At 42.0% G+C, this 23,585-nt stretch overlaps 1 protein-coding gene across 1 annotated transcript in view; it reads right to left on the bottom strand.

The window, feature by feature from the left end:
• LOC122925251 overlaps positions 1-23,585 on the bottom strand; it is a 118,633-nt gene that overhangs the window by 31,546 nt on the left and 63,502 nt on the right. Inside the window, exon 9 of the mRNA XM_044276718.1 lies at positions 22,566-22,641. Coding sequence (XP_044132653.1) covers positions 22,566-22,641 — 76 coding nt within the window. The remainder of the gene's footprint in view (positions 1-22,565; positions 22,642-23,585) is intronic.

Here is a 23,585-nt window from a genome sequence, read left to right as displayed (position 1 = left end):
GCCGAATTTTTCCCGTACCCTCTCTATGACCGTGTGTTGAGCGCTACTGCGCTACAGCGTTACTGCCTTTTGTCTACAGCCTACTATGCTACTGCCACCTTTGTGTTTCCCTTACCCGATGGTTTGTTGGACAAGTTGACAAGTTGAAGAAGCATACTTAGGACTGCTGCCGATTCTCCTTGCTCTCTCCTCATGTTATTGTACATGACCTGACCCTCTCCTCGTGTCTTCAGCTTCTCCCGATTCGTTCCCTCTCCTCTTTGATGTTGTGGTGACTAACCTCCCTATGATTGCTGACTCTAACTAACCCTGAGTGGAGATCGCTAAGCTGCTGGAGGACTCTTCAGGGGGGGCTTGTATGAAGTCCATGATATATTTAACCCCGTTTTGTGCCTTTAGATTTTGTCCAGTATTTTTGATCATTATCTTCCCCTTTTTTCCTCTATACTGCTGGGACTAATTCTATTGACCCTACTCTGACAGTCTGCTGGTGTCAATATTTAAAAAAAAAAAAAAAAAAGGAGGAGAAAGAGTATAAAGAAGAGTGGACAAATAAATAAAAAAAAAAAAAAAAAGGAGGGGAAGGAGGGAGAGGGAGAGAGAGTTAAAGAAAAAAAAAAAGGAAAGAAAAGGAAAAAAAGAGGAAAAGAAAACAAGAACAAATAAGAAGGGAGTGAAAAAAAAAAATAATAAAGGGGAAAAAAAAAAAATAAATAAAAGAAGGAAAAGAGAAGGGAAAGAAGGAGAGCGAAGAAGAGATATATATTCAAAAGGAGAGAAAGAGGCGGAACAAGGGGAAAGAAAGAAAAAAAGAGAAAAAAAAAAAAAGCAGGAATAAGATATGGCCCCAAAAGCTAGTAGGCGCTCGACTGATCTCTCAAGTCAGAAACACGGGTCTAAAACTGTTGAATCAACAAAAATAGACCAGTTCCTGAGGTCTCCGTGGGTTAATACGAGGGGCGGACAAAAGGAACCTGTCACAAAAAAAAATGATGACTCAGAGATGACTGAGTTAGAAACACAAAAAGCCGCTAGATACTCCGAAGAAGAAGATGGTATAATGGGGGAAGTTATCCCTAATGACAATTCCTCTCCGCTAGAAGAAATACTCCTAGCGGTTAAACAGAACGGGGATTTAATACAGGCGGTCACAACCCAACTTGGGTTTATTCAAGTTGATGTGGGACTAATAAAAGATGATTTGTCAAAAATGCGAGACAGAGTTAACATCCTTGAGAGTTCCGTCGCCCTTATACAGAATGAATCCAAAAAAATAAATACGGAAGTCTCCACATTTAAATCAGAATATAACCTTCTGAAGAAAAAGGTAGCGGACCTTGAGGATAGGTCACGAAGATACAATGTGAGAATAATAGGGATTCCAGAGGGTGTGGAAGAGAAAAATCCAACCCAATTCATACAGAAGTTAATTCTTCAGAATTTTGGGAAAGAGTCATTTTCTTCTCTTTTTATGATTGAAAGAGCTCATCGGGTCCCAGGGGGAAAACCAATTCCAGGGAGACAACCTCGGACATTCCTTGCTAAGCTATTGACTACAGGGGACAGAGATATCCTCCTGAGAAGGGCGAGGGAATCCTCACCGGTTGTATATAACGGGATTAGACTGGCCTTTTTTCCCGATTTTTCGAAAGATATACAAGAAAAGAGACGCACATTTATGATTGTTAAAAAGAGGCTAAGAGAAAGGGATATTAAATATTCTCTCATATTCCCAGCCAAACTGCGGATTGTTCTTAATGATAAAACTTTTTTTTTTGACACCTCAGAAGAAGCCGCGGACTGGCTTGATCGAAATAATCGATAATTCAATTGGGTTATGATCTGGCGGGAATAATTAGTACTATAAGGGGCCTATACCCCTAAATGTATTTTCCTTTGCTTCCTAATGCGGGTGGCTGAGCGGGGGGAGTGTGGGAGGGATGGTCATAGGAAAGAAATCTACTACAATATGTGGTGGATTGCCTGTAGGAGGGGGGTGAGGGGAGGGGGGGGCGGGGTTGGGCTGTGGTGCGTCAAAGTAGGTGTGGTTTCCCTTCTTTTAGTTTATTTCTTTTTCTCTCTCCTTTTTCTCCATTTAACCATTGTTGATGATGCTGACTAGAATTATTGCTTGGAATATACGTGGTTTGGGGGATAGAGGTAAGAGACAAGCGGTTTTTGACTTGACTCAGGCCCATTTACCAGCAATAGTATGCCTGTTGGAGACCCACCTCACTGAGGAGACCACTAGAGTGGTCGACAGGGGATGGGCTGCGCACACGTATCATTCTACTCTCTCCAATTATTCGAGAGGTGTTACGGTGCTGATACATAGACTTATTGATTTCGTTTGTGAGGCATCCTCTGTCGACCAACAGGGGAGATTTATTTTTTTATATTGTAGGTTGGGGGGGAAGATATGTATTTTGGCCTTTGTCTATATCCCACCGCCATTTTCCTTTTCGGTTCTTAACTCTCTGTTATTATTCATGGATAAATGGCCAGAATGTCCAACATTGATTATTGGCGACTTTAACTGTGTCATCGATCCTTTACGTGACAGGGTTTCTACGAGTGTCAGGAGTGACAGTCCGGTCCAGGGGTCTCCCCTGGCACGGTTTTGCCTGGAGGCTGGATTTGAGGATGCTTGGGAACATCTGGGACAGGGGAAAAGGGTTTTTTCATGCTTTAGTAAAGCAGGTAAATCGATGTCCAGAATAGATCTTGCATTGATAAATAGTAAACATGTGAAACTGATAAAGCGAATGAAATATGAAACAAGGTCAATATCGGATCACTCTCCGCTATTACTTGAATTTTGCTTATCTCAGGAAAGATATACACCAAAACCTCCCTTTAGACTAGATCCTTATTGGCTATCAGTTATAAAGACACATGAAATAATTCGAAATGAAATAGGCCGATTCTGGGATATTAACTATGGCTCAACAAAAATTCAAGTGGTATGGGATACCTTTAAGGCGTATATGAGGGGTCTGATGGTTAGTAATATCGCGAACCTTAGAAGGGAATATGGAAAAAACAGAAAAATCTAGAAGAACATGTAGTGTTGGCGACAGAATCCTTTCACAGGAACAAGACGGAGAAGAACAGGGAAAATATGCAAAGAGCCACACAAATATATGCTAAGTTTTTATTGGATAAGGCCCAACAGAACCTTTTCTTTAAAGGGCAAAAATATTTTACAGAGTCAGGGCGACCTGGTAAACTCCTGTCCAGAGTAATCTCCAATCAACAACCCAAAAAACATATAGATAAGGTTCGATTGAGTGATGGTAGGATAGTCACCAGACAGGGCCCGGTGGAGAAGGCCTTTCTTGATTACTTCCTTGATCTGTATAAAGCTGACTCCAACATCACAGATGATAAGATAGATTTCTATCTAGACAGGATCAATTTTCCAACTATTACTGAGACGCAAAAGAAAGCACTAGAATTGGAGGTCTCAATTCAGGAACTTGAGGGAGCTATTAAACTATGTTCAACTAACTCCACTCCTGGTTCAGACGGGCTTCCATATGAATTTTATAGTAAATATGGGGACTGTATTCTTCCCAGACTGTTGGAGGTCTTTGCTGAATCAATGGAGGATGGGATGCTGCCAGATTCAATGATGGAGGCTACAATAATATTAATTCCAAAAAAAGGCAAGGACCCTTTAGATTTAGAATCTTATAGACCAATTTCACTGCTCAACGCAGATGTAAAGCTTCTTGCGAGGGTCCTGGCTACAAGGCTTTCTAGGGTCATTTCCTCCATTGTCCATCCGGATCAGAGCGGTTTTATCCAAAATAAGGGTACACATCATAATTTACATCGGCTTTTTTCTAATATTCAGGCCCCTGGGGGGACCGCCCGCTCCATCCTGTCATTGGATGCCTCTAAGGCCTTTGACAGGGTGGAGTGGCGTTTCCTCTGGAAGGTTCTTGCCAGGATGGGCTTTGGAGAAAGGTTTATACGTACTCTTAGGCTACTGTATAGATCTCCAAGGGCAAAACTGAGTCTTAATGGAATTCTGAGTAGTAGTATTGATTTAAATAGAGGCACGCGGCAGGGTTGCCCATTATCTCCCTTGTTATTCGATATTTATATCGAACCCCTTGCGATGGCCATCAGGCAGGATGATCAGGTTAAAGGATTCGGTACGTTAGGAACACAAGACCGTATCTCATTATATGCAGATGATGTTTTGTTTTTTATAGACCATACGGAAATCACTCTTCCTAGGATTATTCAAATGGTTAAAGTATTTGGTGAGGTGTCTGGTCTTCTTATAAACTGGGCCAAGACCAGTTTGCTCCCAATAGACCCCCTGCCACAGAAAGAGGTTCCTGTGACACAGTTAGATATTGTTGATACTTTTCAATACTTGGGTTTGACTATATCGCCTCGGGTTGAAAATTTTGTACAACTTAATTTGATCCCCATAATGGTAAAGATTAGAGCTAAAATAGGAATCTGGCTGAAACTTCCCCTATCGAGAGCTGATCGAGTTTCACTAGTTAAAATGGTGATATTACCACAATTTCTTTATGTGCTCAGGAATACACCTATTTGGATACAAGATAAACATTTTAAACTTATGGAAAGAATAATTAATGATTTAATATGGGGAAGAAAGCGAGTTCGAATTAAGCTGGAATATTTGTATAAATCAGTGGAGTGTGGGGGTTTAAATCTCCCCTACTTTAAAGGGTACTTTATTGCAGCCCAGTTACTGATGTGCTATGAATCACAGAACAGCGCATTCCTGGGTAAGTTGGTAACTAGCCATGCCCACAATAATATTTTTACCTTGTTGGAATCTGGCCTATTGAAGAGTTATGAGCAAGGCTACAGAGAGACTATAAAATTACTCCTGAAAGTGTGGGCTATAACTAGGACATGGTTGAAGGTTAAGGGTTCACTTACATTTACGCCCCTCTGGCATAATTTGTATTTACAAAGGCTAGATGATATTGCAGCTGACACATTTTGGCAGAAGAATAAAATTTTATATATCTCACAGGTAGTTAAAGATAGAGAAATTAAATCTTTTATAGAAATGACACATAATATAAGAAACCTTTCATGGTTTAGGTATTTTCAATTGCGATCTGTACTATCCAGTTTGGATGATAAGCGGCTGTTGGATATAGATAATTTAACTTTTTTGAATGATTGGGTAGGGGGTATACCTTCTAGAACAAAAATTTCAAATATATATAAGTTATTACTTAAGGCACGGTTTAGTGATACACACTCACCAGGACAAAAAGCGTGGGAGGCGGATTGTCCGAATTTACAAATAGAAGGGTGGGAGAATATTTTTGGGAATTTGGTTTCACTATCCCAGAACTTCAACCATGTTGTAATACAATTCTATATTTGCCATAGATTATATATTACTCCCCTATGGATGAATAAATGCGGGTTAAGAGACACGTCCAACTGCCCCAAATGTGACACTGCAGGAGCAGACTTTCTCCATATGATATGGACTTGTCCAGAACTTATAAATTACTGGAATAGTATTAATAATTGCATTATGTATAAACTAAAAATTCGAATTCCTTTTGAACCACAAGTATTTGTGCTTAATGATCTTTCCAAATTAAAAAATCACAAGTATCAAAAGATCTTCCTGAGCAGAATACTGATGTTGGCTAGAGTTTTGATCAGTCGGACCTGGTTTGCTCGATCCACTCCAGACATAAATACATGGATAAATTTAACTGATAAGGTAAAAAACTATGAGAAAATTATATACAAACAGAGGGAAGTTGAGGACCAGTGGAATAGGATATGGGGTGGTTGGAGGATTGACTAGCTGAGGTCAAGTTGTTTCATTTATAAGGGTCCTACTTTGACGCACCACAGATTAGGGGGGAGGGAGGGGAGGGTTTTCTAAATGTAACGAAAGGGTGAGTTGAATATATTTATATCTATATATAATTAGTCGGGTCACTAAGAATTGAGAGATTGTAAAAATTTGTACTGTAAATGTTTTGTAGTTTTCCCAATAAATTTTTGGAAAAAAAAAAAAAAAAAAAAACATATTCCTTAGAAGCAATTATTATGTTGTTGATCCGTGCCCACTGCTGCTCCTCTGTTCACGGAAGGTGTACAGAAAACTAGAAGACACAAATGAAGATCCGACTGACTTGATCCAAAACTAAGGAACAGGAGGGTAAGCCTTGTAAGAGCCCTAGCTCTCTCCCTTATGCTCAGCCTATGCAAAAATCTCAATGGTAGAAAATTGCATATCCTCGTTCCTCGACTATATGCACCTGAACACCCTATAATAGTGAAGGGACACGACCACTGGCTTCCTAAACTTAATACGGAGGGAGTCAGGGTCACCTAGGATCAAGCCGACAGGCAAACAGAAATAAAGAAAACAGACTTATCTTGTGAATGCAGTAGTAACAGCTTCTAGCATCAGCACACTCCAGGAAGTTGTATAAACCGCAAAGTGATGCAGTATGGGAAGGGATTTAAAGGGATGCAATTAGTGCAACTACATGACAGCTGAGAGAGGCTAACGAGATGAGAAAACTAAAGCAAAACAAAAGGAACCTCAAGCAGGAGGTTCTGAAGAACATCTGTCAGAGCTTCTCAGATGTCTGGTGGTGACATCCTCTCCTCCCAATGGGCAAGGCTGACAGAGTAGCACTGCCAGCGTCCCTCTAATCCAGCTCAGAGGCTGAGGTCCGCCTCTGCAGTGCTTATGCTCCCTTCAGCTCTTAAAGGGCCAGAGTAGTCACCCTAATGTTCCCCGGCCAATAGCTGTGCACCTTAGGATATTTAAGGCACCTTCCCTTTGTGGGAATGTGCCTCAGCAATAGGTTCTACTTCGCTAGTGTCCTGCAAAGGTGTACTCTTTCTATGTTAGTCTGCATATGTGCCAACTTCTGCCTGATTGCCTTATTTGACCCTTTTGCTACCATAACTTACCTCTGCCTAATCCTAATTTTGATTCAGAACTGCCCACCCTGACCTTGGACTGATTATCAGATTGCACAAACTGCTCGCACTGTCCCCGACTATGGTTATGCCTGACACTCTGCAACGGTGTCTCTTGACGCCCGTTGGTGAGCCATCATTTGAACAGATGTTCGAATATGTACTCCAAGATGTAGCTGCCTGGTGGTTCTCCTGCAGTGGAGTCCAGATCCCTGTATAAGGATTAAAGGGTGAATACCAGGGGCTTCACTTAGATAACGCCCTTAGGCATGGCAACAAGCCAAATCTGTTCAAATCTGATACCGTATATAGGGGAAGATTTATCAAAACTGGTCAAAAAGAGAACTGGTTTTGTTGCACATAGCAACCAATCAGATTCCACCTTTCATTTTCCAAAGGAGCTAAAAAAAAAATGAAATGTGGAATCTGATTGGTTGCTATGGACAACTAAACCAGTTTTCCTTTACACCATCCCCCATAGTTTTGTAGGAAAATATTCAATAAAATTTGTAAGGCTAGGCATATGCCAGACACCCCCGATGCACAAAGGATTCCAAGATGTGAACAAAGCCTAATTTATACATATAAATCTCTGTTTTATCTGACTTCTGTTGTGCACAGGGGAGATGTTTGTACTGATTGACAGCTTTTTCTGCGTGTGTATACAGAAATAGCTGTCAGACCCTGATAGCTGTAAACAGGGAAAGTGTTATTAGTGATTGATAGCATTCTCTGTGTAAGTGTGTATATAGAGATAGCTGTCAGTCATTCATAACTGTACACAGGGGAGGTGTTATCAGTGATTGATAGCATTCTCTGTGTACGTGTGTATGCAGAGATAGCTGTCAGTTACTGATAGCTGTACACGGGCAGGTGTTATCAGTGATTGATCAGCTATTTGAGAAGGCTCTGGCACTTACAGTAGCGCCGCAGCCTTCTTGAGGCTTTGCCTAGACCATATGTCGTTCATTGGTCACATGGCCTAGATGCGGCTCAGCCCAACTGAAGTGAATGGGGCTGAATTGCAATACCAAGCACAGCCGCTATACAACGTACGCCTCCGTGCTTGGTGAGCTGAGAGAAGGCTGCGGCGCTATTGCGAGCGCCAGTGCCTTCTCAAACAGCTGATCAGCGGGGGTCCCGGGTGTCAGACCCCAGATACTGATGACCTACTCCAGAAATATTCCCAATAGGCATATATATTGATAATCTGCCTTAATATTTCTTTCAACAAAGTCCGTGTTATAACTTTAGACATTTCCTTCCTGTAAGTCTGCAGCAATAATGACTATATTTTGTTAAGACATTTTGGCAGCTCTGTTATTTTGATTTGTCCTCTAAATCACAGATGATTTATTACTTGTGACATATCAGGCAGCCAATCAAACCACAGACGCATAATTAAGTTGCGATTTCAGCAGTAACAGCTTTAGTATAGTCGCAAGGTAACCAACAAAAATGTTATTCTGTAAATCTGTAGAAATAAATGAGAAATAATAAACCCAAGGTCACATTAAAAATAGCTTAACAAATGATTTATTACTTCAGAGGAAAAGAGTGTTTAACAACAGGGAAACAGTGATCTGCTTTTGGTCTTAGCAACCTTCATGTTTTTCATTGCTGTTTTAACAACTAAAACTAGACATCTTTTAAATACTAGTCTAATGTGAATAAAAAGTCAGAAACGGGTTTGAACAATTTACTAAGAAATAGGGTGCTATTCTTAGACAGATAGAGAGCCAGATACGTGCAAAGTATTTTCCCTTACACTTAAGAATAGCACACTGGAATACTTCAAAGGGGTATCCTGTCATTTTACTATTGGTGGCCAGGCCTCCAAAGGCCATCAATTTATTTTTCTTTTTTTTATAATTGTCTTTTTATTGAAGAAAATATAAGAGTATAAGAAACATACATATTTTCTTATGGAATCTGTTGACATTCAAATGATCAGTATACATGAAAGATTTGACAATGGAAATAAATCTCATAGATGCATACCAAGCAGTTCCAATTCTGTCAACACATATTGGCATAGATCCCAATCACCGGAAATCTAGTAATATAACTGGACAAGAACTGTCCTCGAATATGCATATGTACTATATAACAATTGTATTACAATGGTCAAAAGACAAGACAAGGCCATCAATTTCTGATCAACAGGGGTCTGACATCCCGCAGCTTCACTAATCACATGCTATCAAGTAGCTCCAGTTCTAAAACTACACAGCTCCATCTATTATGTAATGGATGGATCTGGTTACTGCAGTGCTGCTCCCATACAGTTCAATAGGAGTAGTGCTCCAGTAACCAGTTCCGTTCATAACACAATGGATGGAGCTGTGTAGTTCTAGAGCCACCTTCCATTGACTTTGATGCAACCGGCCAAACATTCAATGTGTCTGGTGGGGTCCTTCTTTCAGGATACTGGATTATCTTCTCAAGGAAGATATGCCATCTGGCAAGGGTGTATTCCTCATTGAGAACACATGCGCTATCAGCTGATCAGATCTTGTATATACATGGGGTTGTCAGGAGTCATAGTTATCTAAGGTAACCATCTTTACTCACCTTAGGGAGAATCAAAAGGAAAGGGAGACTGCTATAAATACTCCTTAGGGAACAGATGCAAATAGCTCTTCTCGAAAATATAAGAAAACAGTTCCAATATGGCATTTACATGGTCACTTTGTGGGTCAGTGTCTAACTCCTTAAGTCTCCTAAGCATTCATGTATTTTCTAGCCAAGTTTTTCCATTTTTGGAGAGATCTGTTTCTCCCCCTTTTTTTTTTTTTTTGCCTCCTCTGGATAGTGAAATCTTCGTTAGGCTGCCGATTCCATTTATATAGAAATAGAGGGTAGAGAGACTACAGGCAGTTTAAAGATCCTATTGCAGTCAATTATTGACCCAAAACAGCTCCTTGTGACATAATGATCTTGCCTCTAAAATGACCACTAATGGAGGTGAACTGTAATGGTAGTTGCTGACCTCCGATTTTACCCTACTCACCGCCGTGTTCACAGGCTCCATGTTCTGGCGAGTACTGTCGTCCTTAGTCACCCTCGTCATTGTCCACATCAGGCTGCATTAAGGGGCAGGAAGATGCGTTGATCTGATGCCAGTGTCTTTCTATTCACTGCTGCAGTCCTGGGCTCTGTCCTTGCAGGAGTCATCCTTCCTGGAATCCGCTCCATGGTTTCCTTCCAGCTCTGAACCCAGCATGCCTTCTAGACTGTTCCCTCTGGCACCTTGTTAAGGGCTAGGCGTCACTTCCTGTGATTTAAAGATTTTCCACATGTGACCTGTGTGCCCAATCCCAGCCATCCTGCACCTATGCAAAGGGTCCAGCCCTGTTCCCAGGTGCCTGAGCGTCAAAGGTCATTGTGTCCTGCAATAGTTGCTGTTGTTTGTGCCTGTGTTTCTGCATTCCTGACCCATGCTTGCATTTTGGACTTCGCTTCCTGTTTGATCCTTGTCTTCCCTGTCTCATCTCTCCTGTTTCTAACCTGGATTGCCTGACCCATACCTGAGCTGCCAGCTCTGACCCATTGCTTGTTCAACTTTGTCTCTGTCTCTTCCTTCGATCCTGCACTGTTGCTCCGGGTTATGACTCGGCCTGTTGACTACGACTGTACCTCTGGTACCTTTCTCTGGTACCCCCTGGTCTACCTGGACCAGCTGATTCATGTACCAATCCACCTCAAGAGGTAGCGACCTGGTGTTCCCCTTGCGAAAGTCTATCCCCACTGTGCTGGATACCACGCCTCATGCCCACTTACGTCAACTACGTCGAGCTCACGAGTCGTGGTATGGTCCCTGGTTACCAAGACATGACGTTACGCCCTACAGAGGAGCAGGTAAGGTCAGCTTGTTACAGTTTACACAGACACCTCCTGCCACACGGGCACAGAGAGGAAACAAGCTGAGAGAGCCTTTTCACTGCTGCAGAGAAAACAGCGCTTTCTCAGCCCGGGTAATCTGCCACCAGCCTCTCGTTTGATATAAGCCCGTTCCGCTAACGGGATTATATAGGGTGAGAAACCAACCCGCGGTACCTTTTAACTAGGCCAAAACACAGATTCGTGATCGAGATACAAGACTGAAAACAATTGGGGCCCTGATAGAGACCATCAGGAAACCAAACCACTATTCTCACAATCGATCGTCAGATCAAATCAATATCCTTTTAGGGGTTCTATCTACATATAAAATAATACATTTTATTTCAATAGGGGTAATTAGTAGTAATTACCCCTATACCCCTGACGAAGCCACAAGTCGGCGAAACATGGGTGCGGGAGTGTTAGACGTTCAATTTTAGGCAGGGCATTTCTCCATCCAACTAAGACTAGATGCCGTATATTTAGCGGTGTGAGTGTGGTGTGTATATTTGCATCAGTCCTGTACACACGGGACCGAGGGACAGTTGTATGTGAGTGAACCCGGAGGTCTGGATCACCAATTACAGACTATTGGGGCTTTCCTCTGTAATTTATGAGAGCTTAATGAAGCAGTGAATGTAACTGCGATTGATCTGATAACTGTATCACCGGACATAGGAGTATTATCCCTTAGTCCATATTCCAGTCACCCCAAATAACTGGATAATGAGTAATTAATAGGCAAACAGTTCACAACAAAATCTTACAAAAGATAGTTTATTCACTCACTCCACTTCGGCATCTGAACATACACAAAAAGATTGGATGAAAACCCGATAGTTTCAATCCACTTGTTTTTTGTTGGGATATTTTAAAGAATTTAAATAAAATGTATTATTTTATATGTAGATAGAACCTCTAAAAGGATATTTATTTGATCTGACGAGATACAAGACAGCACAAGATTAAATTATATATTTAATCGCCTTAAGGGCACACTAGAGATAACACTATACACACAGAATATATACAGTAGTATGAGGTTACAAATACAGGTAATATGGTACACACAGGATTACACAGAGTACAAGTCAGTTACCGAGTAGATGAATGTTCCTTTGGGTTAGGATGATGTAATAGTCCTTGGCTGAGGTCACGTGGTGGACAGTGATGTCAGCTGTTTCCAGGTCTCTCCAAACACATGGCATGATGTGACCCTCTTTCAGAAAAAGACACGCCCGCTTGCTGGCACAAGCCTTTTAACCTGTAGCAGGCCCCTCCCCTCACTGCTGATCCTGGCAGCTCAATGACCCACAAAACACTTTAGGGTTCATAGCTTCAGACCAGAACATCACTGGGGGATGGTTTTGGGACCAACAGATCCACCGGGGTTCCAGCTACAAGTAGAGTCCAAACATGGTACCATTATTGGGTTTCTGTGGGAAGATATGTATATCTCCCTTCCCTGGAATCCCACCACCAAACTAAGACCATAGGCATGTTCATCATGGCCACAGGGACACAAATATGTATCCGGTTTGTGCCTGTGATGGCCTGGCGATTCATAATTCCTTATAAATCGCCGATTGCATGCTGTCTGCTAGATTTGATTGAACTGGGGAATGGCTTAAACCCCCTACAGGGAGGTTTTCCTGCAGGATCCGTGCTGTCTGAATGGAGGTGTGAAATTTAACCAAATGTGGCCTGCTAGGAGTTTTCTGCTATCTGGCTGCGGCTTTGAAGCAGGGCCCTTCTGTGGAGTTCACTACCTATGCTCTCTTTCAGCAAATGGTGGGTGTGAGGACATGGCTGTGAGTAAATATTAATCCATATTCCTGACACCCACCATCTGGGGTACTGTGAAGAACAAAGGGTTCACTTAGACATGTTCTGTGACAGGAAAATGACTAGATCCATTAATTAGCAGCCTCTTTACATGGCATAGGTAACTAATGCATGAGCACTGTCTTGCACAGTGTTGCTCAATTGAGGATGCTAAATGGATGGGTTTAGTGGAGTGCCCCTCCATCGGTGGCCATGTTTGGGGTAGGTTTACACAGGAGCTAACTGTCAGGGGTTTGTTCTGCAAGGAAGGGGAGAGCAGCAGGAATATTCTTCTTACAGCCTATTAGTAAGCTGATTTGTAGTACAGTTTTCAGCCTATTTCTAAACGTTTGCGCACAGTGCTTTTAGAAAGTCTTCAGACCCGTTATCTTTTTTCACATTTTGTTATATTGTGGCCTTGTGCTAAAATAAAACAAAAAACAAAAAAAATAACATTTTCCCTATCAATCTGCACTGAATACCAAATAATGAGAAAGTAAAAATAGACTTTTAGAAATATTAGAAAATTTAATAAAAAGGATTTATTTTCTTGATCATCTTTGAGATGTTGCTACATCTTGATTGGAGTACACCTGTGGTAAATCAAATTTATTGGACATGATTTTGAAATTCACAGCCTTGTCTACATAAGGTCTTACAGTACATCTGACAATCCATATCAGAGCTAAAACCAAGCCATGAGGAAGAAACAACTGCCGGTAGAGCTGAGAGAGGATTGTGTGGAGGCACATATCTGGAGAAAGGTACAAAAGAAATCTGCTGCACTGAGAGTTCCCAAGATTCCGGTGGCCTCTATAACTCTTAAATAGAAAACGTTTGGAACAACCAGGACTCTTTCTAGAGCTGGTCTCCCCACCAAACTAAGTAATTGGGGGAGAAGGGCATTGGTTAAAGAGGTGACCAAGAACCCAATGGTCACTCTGGCTGAGCTCCAAAGATCCTGTGTGCACATGGGAGAAACGTCCAGAAAGTCAACCATCACTGCAGCATTCCTCCAATTTGGGATTCATGGTAGAGTGGCCAGAAAAAGCCTCTCCTCACGACACATGAAAGACACATTAAAGTCTGCAAAAATGAAAAAGCACCTAAAAGACTAGATTCTCTGGTCTGATTAAACCAAGATTGAACTTTTTGGCCTGAATTCCAAAAGTTATGTCTGGAGGAAATCAGGCACTGACTAATACCTTCCCTACAGTGAAGCATGGTCGTGGCCGCATCATGCTGTAGGGGCGATTTTCAGAGGCCCGGACAAGGAGACTTGTCAGAATTAAGGGAAAGCTACATGGATCAAAGCACAAAGATATTCTTAATAAAAAAAACTCTGGACCTCAGTCTGGGCTGAAGGTTTACATTCCAACAAGAGTATGACCCCAAGCACACAGCCAAGGTAACACAGGAGTTGCTTTGGGACAAGTCTGTGAACGTCCTTGAGTGGCCCAGCCCGAGCCCTGACTTGGACCCAATCAAACATCTCTGGAGATAGCTGAAAATGGCTGTCCAACCTGTAGTTATATAGTAAAGTCCATCAAGTTCAACCAAGGGATAGGTGGGGATGTTGTTTTAGAAAAGGGGAGCGAGACCCAAACTAGTACACATTTTCATAAGCATTAGGCCTCATGCACACGACCGTTGTGTGCATCCGTGGCCGTTGTGCCGTTTTCCGTTTTTTTTTGCGGACCCATTGACTTTCAATGGATCCGTGGAAAAATCGGAAACTGCACCGTTTGGCAGCCGCATCCGTGAACCGTTTTTCCTGGCCGTGAAAAAAATATGACCTGTCCTATTTTTTTCACGGCCAACGGTTCACGGACCCATTCAAGTCAATGGGTCCGTGAAAATCACGGATGCACACAAGATTGTCATCCGTGTCCGTGATCCGTGTCCGTGATCCGTGTCCGTTTTTTCCTATCATTTCAATGGCAAACTTGACTTAGATTTTTTTTCATTTTTCATGTCCGTGGATCCTCCAAAAAACAAGGAAGACCCACGGACGAAAAAACGGTCACGGATCACGGACCAACGGAACCCCGTTTTGCGGACAGTGAAAAAATACTGTCGTGTGCATGAGGCCTTAATGTTATTTAATTTTAATAATTCATCTAAGCCTTTTTAAGTCCACTGTTCCTGCCATGACCACCTCTTGAGGCAGACTATAGAGAAATGTGCCTAAGCATACCAGAGCAAAAATTAAACCATTAGGAAGAAAGAACTCCCTGAGAGATGATAGCGCTTGAGAGGACCTGCAGAGAAGAATGGCAGAAGATCCCCAGATCCAAGTGTGCAAACCTCGTGGCATCATACCCAAGATGACTGAAGGCTGTAATCTCTGCCAAAGATGCTTCAAACTAAGTCCTAAATAAACAGTTTGAATAGTTTTGTCAATACAATATTTTAGTTTTTCCTTTTCAATAAATTAGCAAAGATTTTTTACATTTTGTTTTCAATTTGTCATTATGGGGTATTGAGTTCAGAAAGATGGGAAAAATTGTAACTTTTTTATTTTAGCACAAGGTTGCAATTAGAGAGGCCGGTTTGCTGAATTTTTTGAAAAAATTCGGTTCGATACGAATTTATTCGCGGCGAATTTAGTTAAAAAAAACTGCTATTTCTTGGCTGCAGAGAGCCTTTATAGTGGTGTATAACCCTGTGCCTTGCAGTAACACGCACAGGGAGTCTGTTGTGGTAGTGAAATAATAAGTCAGTATGACATGCAGATGACAAGCGTTGCTTTTAGAATCACTGCACACTTCACTTATTTGGGCAGTCACGGGGCCAAAACTGACCAAATAACTTAAGTATGAACTCAGCCTTACAGGTCGATGCTAGCGCCAAGAAGAAGCACACTCCTTTTACACTGCCGTCTGCTAATTCCACATAGATGTCTACAGAACCTGTTCTATTAAGCGCTTATACAAGTAAAGCCCCCGACAGAGTAGAGAGGGTGTCAGCAGTAAGTTTGTGTTGACATCACTGATTATTTTGCCCTTTCTCTGATCAGTCAGAACAATAACCCCCAAAAAACGGACCCTGTCTGTTGAGCATCCACCTTTACTCGGTCAGCATTTGGTCAGTAATTCATCAGTATTGCTAATGCCCAAAAAATCTAATAAATAAATAAATAGGAAATTAAAACACCCTAAAAAAGTCTGTAATTTTCTCACTTCACCACACAACGTCTAATAAGCCCTTTTTTCCCCCACTAATACATGCAAAAAAAAAGGGCTTTAGAACATATAACTGCACCGCTGAACGGCAAATATATTTTTCTTTTGCCACTAATACAGGACAAAAGGGCTTTAGAACATATAAATGTACCGCCGAACAGCAAATAGGCCCTTTTTTCTTTTCCTCTTATACACTCCACAAAAGGGCTTTAGAACATATAACTGCACCGCTGAGCGGAAAATAGGCCCTTATTGTTTTCCACTTATACACGACACAAAAGGCTTTAGAACATATAACTGCACCGCTTAAAGGCAAATATATTTTTTCTTTTTTCCTCTTATACACTCCACAAAAGGGCTTTAAAACATAACTGCACTGCTGAACGGCAAATAGGCCCTTATTTTTTTCCACTTTTACACAACACAAAAGGCTTTAGAACATATAACTGCACCACTGAACGGCAAATAGGCCCTTATTTTTTACATTTATACATGCCACAAAAGTCATTAGAACATATAACTGCACCGCTGAACGGCAAATAATATAAATTTTTGGGCCATTAATACACAACAAAAAGGGCTTTAGAACATATCACTGCACCGCTGAACGGCAAATATATTTTTCTGTCTCCAGTTGCAATTTGCAGAAATCAGCTAAACTTGACATAAAATTCATGCAAATGTTTTACAAGCTTTGTGCTCAACAATCTATACAAAATAACCTTTAAAAAATGCTCATCCCTCCTGACATGCCTGTTTTAATAAATACTTGCATTTATCATAAAATAATAAAACCTATCGCAGGCTCCCCACGCAGGCTCATAAAACTCAGGCATGTATTTCCTGTCTAAACAAAGGAATTACAGGATTCAATGTTTCATAGGAAAGCTTAGATCAGAAATGTTTTTAAATATTAAGCTTATGGCTACAGATTTATTATGTCTCTTCTCTGAAGAACTATTCAAAAACCTTCATGCTGCAAAGTAGCCTCAGAGCTGGTGGCTTAACGGTTTAATTAATACGTATGAAGAAACCTAGAAGTGTTGCAGTTCTCATGATGTCACACCTGTGACAGGTGTTAGAAGGTCTGAAAGACTGACTGCACATGAGTGATCTGATAGCCTCTTTTGGTTTCACTTTGTCTGTGTGTTGCTGGTATGTCCACATCTCCTGTTCAGGTGTGGATCATGTGACCTTTACCTCTCCCTATTTAGTCTGACTTTACCCATCACTCCTTGCTCTGGATAGCTTCATTTGGTTTTGGAAGAGCTGGAGTGTGGTTCTTGTTGAAGTCCTGTTCATCCATCATCCTCAGAAGTGTTCCGCTTGTTATGTTTTGTATTCCCCCCCCCCTTCCGGTTGTTTACTAGGCCTCAGCGAGACGCTGGTTCCTTCACCAGGGAAGGAACAGTTTGTCTCTGCCCTGTCATTACCTTTATGATCACCAGGATTTTCTAGGTTCCTGTGTATGGGCATCTCTACCATAGAGAGGTGCCCATACAGATAGGAGTTAGGGCCAGGAGCAGGGTTTTATAGGTGGTGACCCTTTTACTTCCCTAGCAGTGAGGCCTAGTGTCTTTCCCCTTCCTTCTTGTTGTCTTTTGCTGTTCTCCCCTACTTCATCTGTGACATTATCCAGAGCCAATACCGCCATTTCTGTTCTGATCTGTGCAGCTATGGATACTATGTCTGCACTGGTTCAAACAGCTGCAGAATCTGACTTTGGAGGTAGCAGACCTCCGCATGACAGTCTTGCAGATTCAGAGTCCACAGGCTGCTGGTTCTGGTGGTGGGTCCCAGGCCGGCTCTGAACTAAAGATGTCTCTCCCGGACAGGTTTTCCAGGGGTAGTGACAATTTCATCCAGTTCAGGGAGTCATGCAAATTATACTTTAGACTGCGTCCATACTCTTCTGGGGATGAGTGTCAACGTGTGGGTATGATTATTTCATTGCTTAAAGAGGACGCTCAATCTTGGGCTTTTTCTCTGCCGACCGGATCACTGTCCCTCTGGTCGGTAGATGAATTCTTTAGAGCCTTGGGTCTTATCTACGATGACCTGGATCGGATCTCTCAGGCCGAGACCAAATTACGGGGTTTGCGGCAGGGAGAACGTTCCGTGGAGACCTATTGCTCTGAATTTAGGAGATGGGCTACCGATACAGAGTGGAACGATCCTGCTCTCCGTAGCCAATTCTGTCAGGGTCTCTCTGAGAGACTGCAGGACGCGTTGGCTTTTCAATAAACTCCAGAACAGCTATGTCCCTTGATGTACGTCTTGATAGACGCCTGAAGGAGAGATCTAGGGGTCCTTACCTTCAGGACGTACTGTCCATCAAGAGTACTGCTTCCTTTGACACTTATGGTGGAGAGACACTGGTGGTTGCGCCTTGTGATGAGCCTATGCAGTTAGGAGAAGCTAATCCTGGAACTACTGGCAAAAGCTTGGGTCATGTGAAATGAGTCTGCTTTCGTTGTGGCAATAAGGGACAGTTTGTGAATATTTGTCCATATTTGCAGCATCAAGGTGTAAACAAAAAGAAAAAGACGTTTAATCCCCAAATTACTATTGGTGGTGTGGGTGGGGGGCAAGAAAACCTACTTTTGTCTTTTACTGGTAGTACCCATTTTCCAAGGTGGCGCTAGAGTCCAAACTCTGAAAATCTAAGCATTTATCGACAGTGCGGCAGGAGTTACCTTGATTGATGGACAGTTTGTGCGCATTCACGGGTTGACTACTAATGCATTAGAGAAAAGTATTTCTATCTTTGCAATTGACTCAGCACCTCTCAACCAAAAATGCCTGTCGCAGGTAGTGAATGACATTCATTTAAGAGTGGGTGATTTTCATCAGGAATCTATCTCCTGTTATGTGTTGGTGGGTCTTCCTGCTCCATTGGTGTTGGGTCTACCATGGTTAAGCAAACATAACCCTAACATCGACTGGCAAGCGAGACAGATTCTCGATTGGAGTGATTTTTGCATGGTCTTAATGCATCGTTCTCTATGGTTACCACTAAAACTGTACCCTCGTTCATTTCTGAATTTTCTGATGTGTTCTCTGAGAGTAGTAATCAGGAGTTGCCTCCGCACCAGGAGTATGACTGTCCCGTCAATCTTATTCCCGGAGCTAAATTGGCCAAATCTCGGTTGTATAGTCTTTCAGAACCCAAAAGAGAGGCCATGCAAGAGTATATCACCGAGAGTTTTGCAAAGGGACATATTAGACCATCAAAGTCCCCAGTGGCTGCTGGGTTTTTCTTTGTAAAGAAAAAGGATGGTACCCTGAGGCCATGTCTGGACTTCTGTGAGCTCAATCGTATTACCGTGCGTGATCCTAACCCCCTTCCTTTGATTCCGGATTTGTTTAGTCAGATTGTTGGTGCCAAGGTGTTCTCTAAATTGGATCTGAGGGAGGCATATAATCTGGTAAGGATCAAGGAGGGGGATGAGTGGAAGACCGCATTTAATACCCCTGAGGGTCATTTTGAAAACCTGGTCATGCCCTTTGGGTTAACCAATGCTCCTGTGTTTTCAACACTTTGTTAATGACATCTTTCATCATCTGGTGGGGAGGTTTGTTGTTGTATACCTTGATGACATACTAATTTATTTGCCTAATATGGAGACTCATCAGGATCATGTGAGACAGGTGTTACAGATACTAAGAGAGAAAAAGTTGTATGCTAAGATGGAAAGGTGTGTATTTGCTGTACAGGAAGTGCAATGGGTTACCTGCTCTCATCCTCAGGTTTTCGTATGGATCCCGAGAAGGTCCGTGCCGTGTTGGACTGGGATTGACCCGAAAATCTGAAAGCACTTATGTGGTTAAGGGGGTTTACCAACTACTACCATAAATTTATCTTGAACTATTTATCGGTGGTCAAACCTTTAATAGACATGACTAGGAAGGGTGCTGATATTTCTGATGCAGCATTACAGGCCTTTTCTGCTGTGAAAGAATGTTTCGCTTCGGCCCCTATTCTGGTGCAACCGGATGTGTCTCAACCATTGATTGTTGAGGTTGGCGCGTCCGAGGTAGGGGTAGGAGCAATCTTGGCACAGGGTCCTTCACCCAGTAAATGGCGCCCATGTGCATTTTTCTCAAAAAAACTCTCGACTGCTAAAAGGAATTCTGACGTGGGGAATAGAGAATTGCTGGCCATTAAGTTGGCGTTCGAGGAATGGTGGCATTGGTTGAAAGGAGAAATTCATCCTGTTACAGTAATTACAGATCACAAGAATCTGGTCTAACTGGAGTCGGCTAAGTGACTGAACCCAAGGAAGGTCAGATGATCATTGTTTTTCACCAGATTTAACTTTATCGTCACTTTCCGCCCTGGGGTTAAAAACGTCAAGGCGGATGTGATCTATTCCTGAGCAGTTCTCAACCCTTTGATTGGGTAACGGGAACTGAAGACTAATCCGCAGCAATCGGTGGAGGAGGATGATGTTGTGTACACTGGGGTGATGCTCTGCCATCTTGGAGATTCCACTTTTCCAGAATCTTAATACTTTCAACGGACGAGAAACTGTGGATATTCCATTGCATGAAATCATATGTTTAATTGGGAATCCCCACCTGTATTAGATGTTGTGTTGTCCCTCAGTACTTTGGTAATTGGGGAAAAGTCTCTGCGAGCTTGCAGTGTGGCTGCCGATAGCTCTGGGTACAGGGAGAGCGCTGTGTATGGTGTAGGAAATTAGCCATATTTGTGAGCCTCATACAATATCAACTATTTTATGTGATAGAAGTGAATTCTCACCATAGTGCTTTCTCCGGAGCGGCTTTGGACTTAGGAATTCTGTGCGCCCTGTCCAGGGTAAGATCCATAGGTGTTAAGGTAGGGACTGACTTCCAAAAGAGGCTTTTACGATAGTCCATGAGCTCAGAAGTAGAGACTTCTTCTGGTATGCCTCTGATTTTGATATTATTACGCCGTAATCTGTCTTTGGCGTCTGTAGCTTTTGTTTTGAGCCACTTCACATCTTCTTCCAGTGCATTATGTGCATCCACCAATTCGTTGTGAACACTAGAGAACTCAGCCATTTTCCATTCTATATGGTCTGTGCGCTCTTCTTGGCAGTAGTGTTGAGCGCGAATATTTGAAAAGCTAATTTTTATCTCGAATATCACAACTTAGAGAATTCGCAAATATTTCAAATATAGTGCTATATATTCATTTTTATAATATTCGTAATTTTTTCCATCTGAAGTCATGATTCCTCCCTGCTTAAATGGAAAAAATTATGAATATTCTAAAAACGAATATATAGCACTATATTCTATAGTGCTATATATTAGTTTTTGACCCACGCTTGTATTGATCGCGTAATATTCGCATATTAGGCGATCATTACCTTGCCGATTTTCGAGTAAAAAAAAAAATGAGAATGTACAATATAACGTAATTAACGTAATCCACCTGATTTTTTAAATCTTCACATAATTATGGACATTTGTATCCAATTACTGTTAATTACGTCCATAGACTAGATTTGACGGACTTATGGACTATAAAATACTAGATATGTAATATGGTTATTAATTTTGTATTAAAACAATAAAATATAAAAATAAAAAAAAAGAGAATGTACAATATAACGAATATTCGAATTCGCAAATATTCGATGAATATTCTACAAAATATTCGCAAAATATTGTGAATTCAAATATTGCCTCTGCCGCTCATCACTACTTGGCAGTGGAAAGCTGGGCAGGCAGCCAGGTATTATGAGGGGAAGGCTCCCCGGACGTGTGAGGCCAGGGGCCCGTAATGGCGCAGCTGAAATGTGCGCAACCAATATAGCGGCTGTGCCCGGGAGTCAGGCAGTGAATGTACCTCCTTTCCACGCTGGGTCCGTGCTGCTGGAGTGTTCCTCGGTGCTGGGGATCAAAGGCGGTGTGCAGGAAGTATGACTTTGAGAGGACGGCGCCTGGGAAATAGCGCCGTTCCTGTGACCCGCGGGACCCACAGTGCGATTAGGAAGCTGAAGGTTGGTGGAGGGTAGATGCCATCGGTGACGCTGTGGAGATGGCTAACTGTCGGTCCGGTAGTTACCAGCCCGTGTAGGAGGTTGCTGTGTTGCCTTTTGCAGGTGCTGAGGCAGGTCTAAGGTGATGTGAGCCGCAGTTTAAGCATCAGTATGTAGGAGAGCTTGGAATCAGGCGGCCATCTTCAACAGCGGCCAAGCTCTGCCCTCCAGAACATGTTCTTTTTTTGCAGTGCGGACGGATCATGGACCCATTCAAGTTGAATGGGCCTGGATTCGTCTGCGGCAGCCGCATGGATGGTGCCCATGCATTGGTCACCAATGCATGGAACGGCCAGGCAACAGCTGTGTGTGGGAGCCTTAGTTAGTTGATGTTATGTTTTGTGTGCCATGGGTTTACCCAAGTGACCGTTAACTTGGATGCCATGAGTTGTGCTGTGCTAATTAGAAAAATAAAGCGCTACATGGACTTTTAACCCCCGGAGTCTGAGAGTTTGTCATTGCCAACCACAAGTACACAATCCCTTAATATAAACTAAGGTTCTACAAAATCCCAGATTTGGGGACTATGAGATCTCAAAGACATTATTAAAAAAATACATGGATGCTCATACAGTATAAGTTCAAGAATCTTATTATAAGTGGAGTTTTATCAGAGTATATCAGGTTCAAATAATACATTGTCATTTTTGGAACAGGAAGAAATACCGACCTCAAGAATAATTTCCTCTTCTATAAGATGAAGAACATGATCCATGGACGCTTCTAATTTTCTTCTCTGCAATTGTCTTATACCAGTTTAATTAAAGAAAATGAATGTAAATTATATTTATAATTATTGAAAAGTATCAGTCATAGACATTACAACAACCATCATACAGTGGCAACCATCAATGAATACATACTAGGAAAGCAAGATGTGCACTTTAACCCCTTAGTGACAACTCGAGGCTCTTTTGGGTCTTAGTGACCAAGCAATTTTTTACTTTTTGATTTTTTTCATTGTTACAATCCTATAACTTTTTCGTCGATGTACCCATATGAGAGTTTGCATATATTAAAACTTTATTTTTCTCTGCAATGTGGCCACATATGAACATAGGCCAACACAAATGCCTTCAGATGACAAGCGTGCAGTTTCATAGGTACAAATAATAATAAAATGTATTTATATAGCGCCACCATATTCTGCAGCGCTTTACAAATTCATAGGGTTCATGTACAAACCAAAGGTAACTGGCTAATATGCAACTGAAACACTAGGAGTCAGGGCCCTGCTCGCAAGAGCTTACAATCTATGAGGAATTGGGGGTGACCCATAAGGTAGTTGATTGTGATAAGTAGGATTCGAGCCATTATTGAACTGACAGTAGTGGTGCCGGCCGATCTTCTTCGGGTTTGGGACTACTAGAGGATATTTGAGCAGGAGCCCGGCTGTGAAATGAGAGCCAGGCTACTGCTCTCTGCTGCAAGGGAGACCCATGCAGTGCTTAGACTAGGTAAAAAGGCCCCTTAGTCACTACTGTAAAAAGGGGTAATGGCGGTCACTAAGGGGTTTAAGGGGTTGTCCAGGGTTTTGATATTGATGGCCTAACCTTAGGATATGCTATCAGTATCAGATTGGAGGAGTTCAAACATCCTGCACCACATCAATCATCTGTAGCGCTGGTGCTGGAAGTAGGCACAGAATTACACAGCTCCATACATTGTGTAGTGCAGCGCTGCTCCCAAA

The sequence above is a fragment of the Bufo gargarizans genome, chromosome 1 (genome assembly GCF_014858855.1).
Source record: "Bufo gargarizans isolate SCDJY-AF-19 chromosome 1, ASM1485885v1, whole genome shotgun sequence".
Taxonomy (NCBI): Eukaryota; Metazoa; Chordata; class Amphibia; order Anura; family Bufonidae; genus Bufo; species Bufo gargarizans.
Note: the sequence above shows the minus strand (reverse complement) of the source record. Positions and strands in the feature narration are given on the sequence as shown.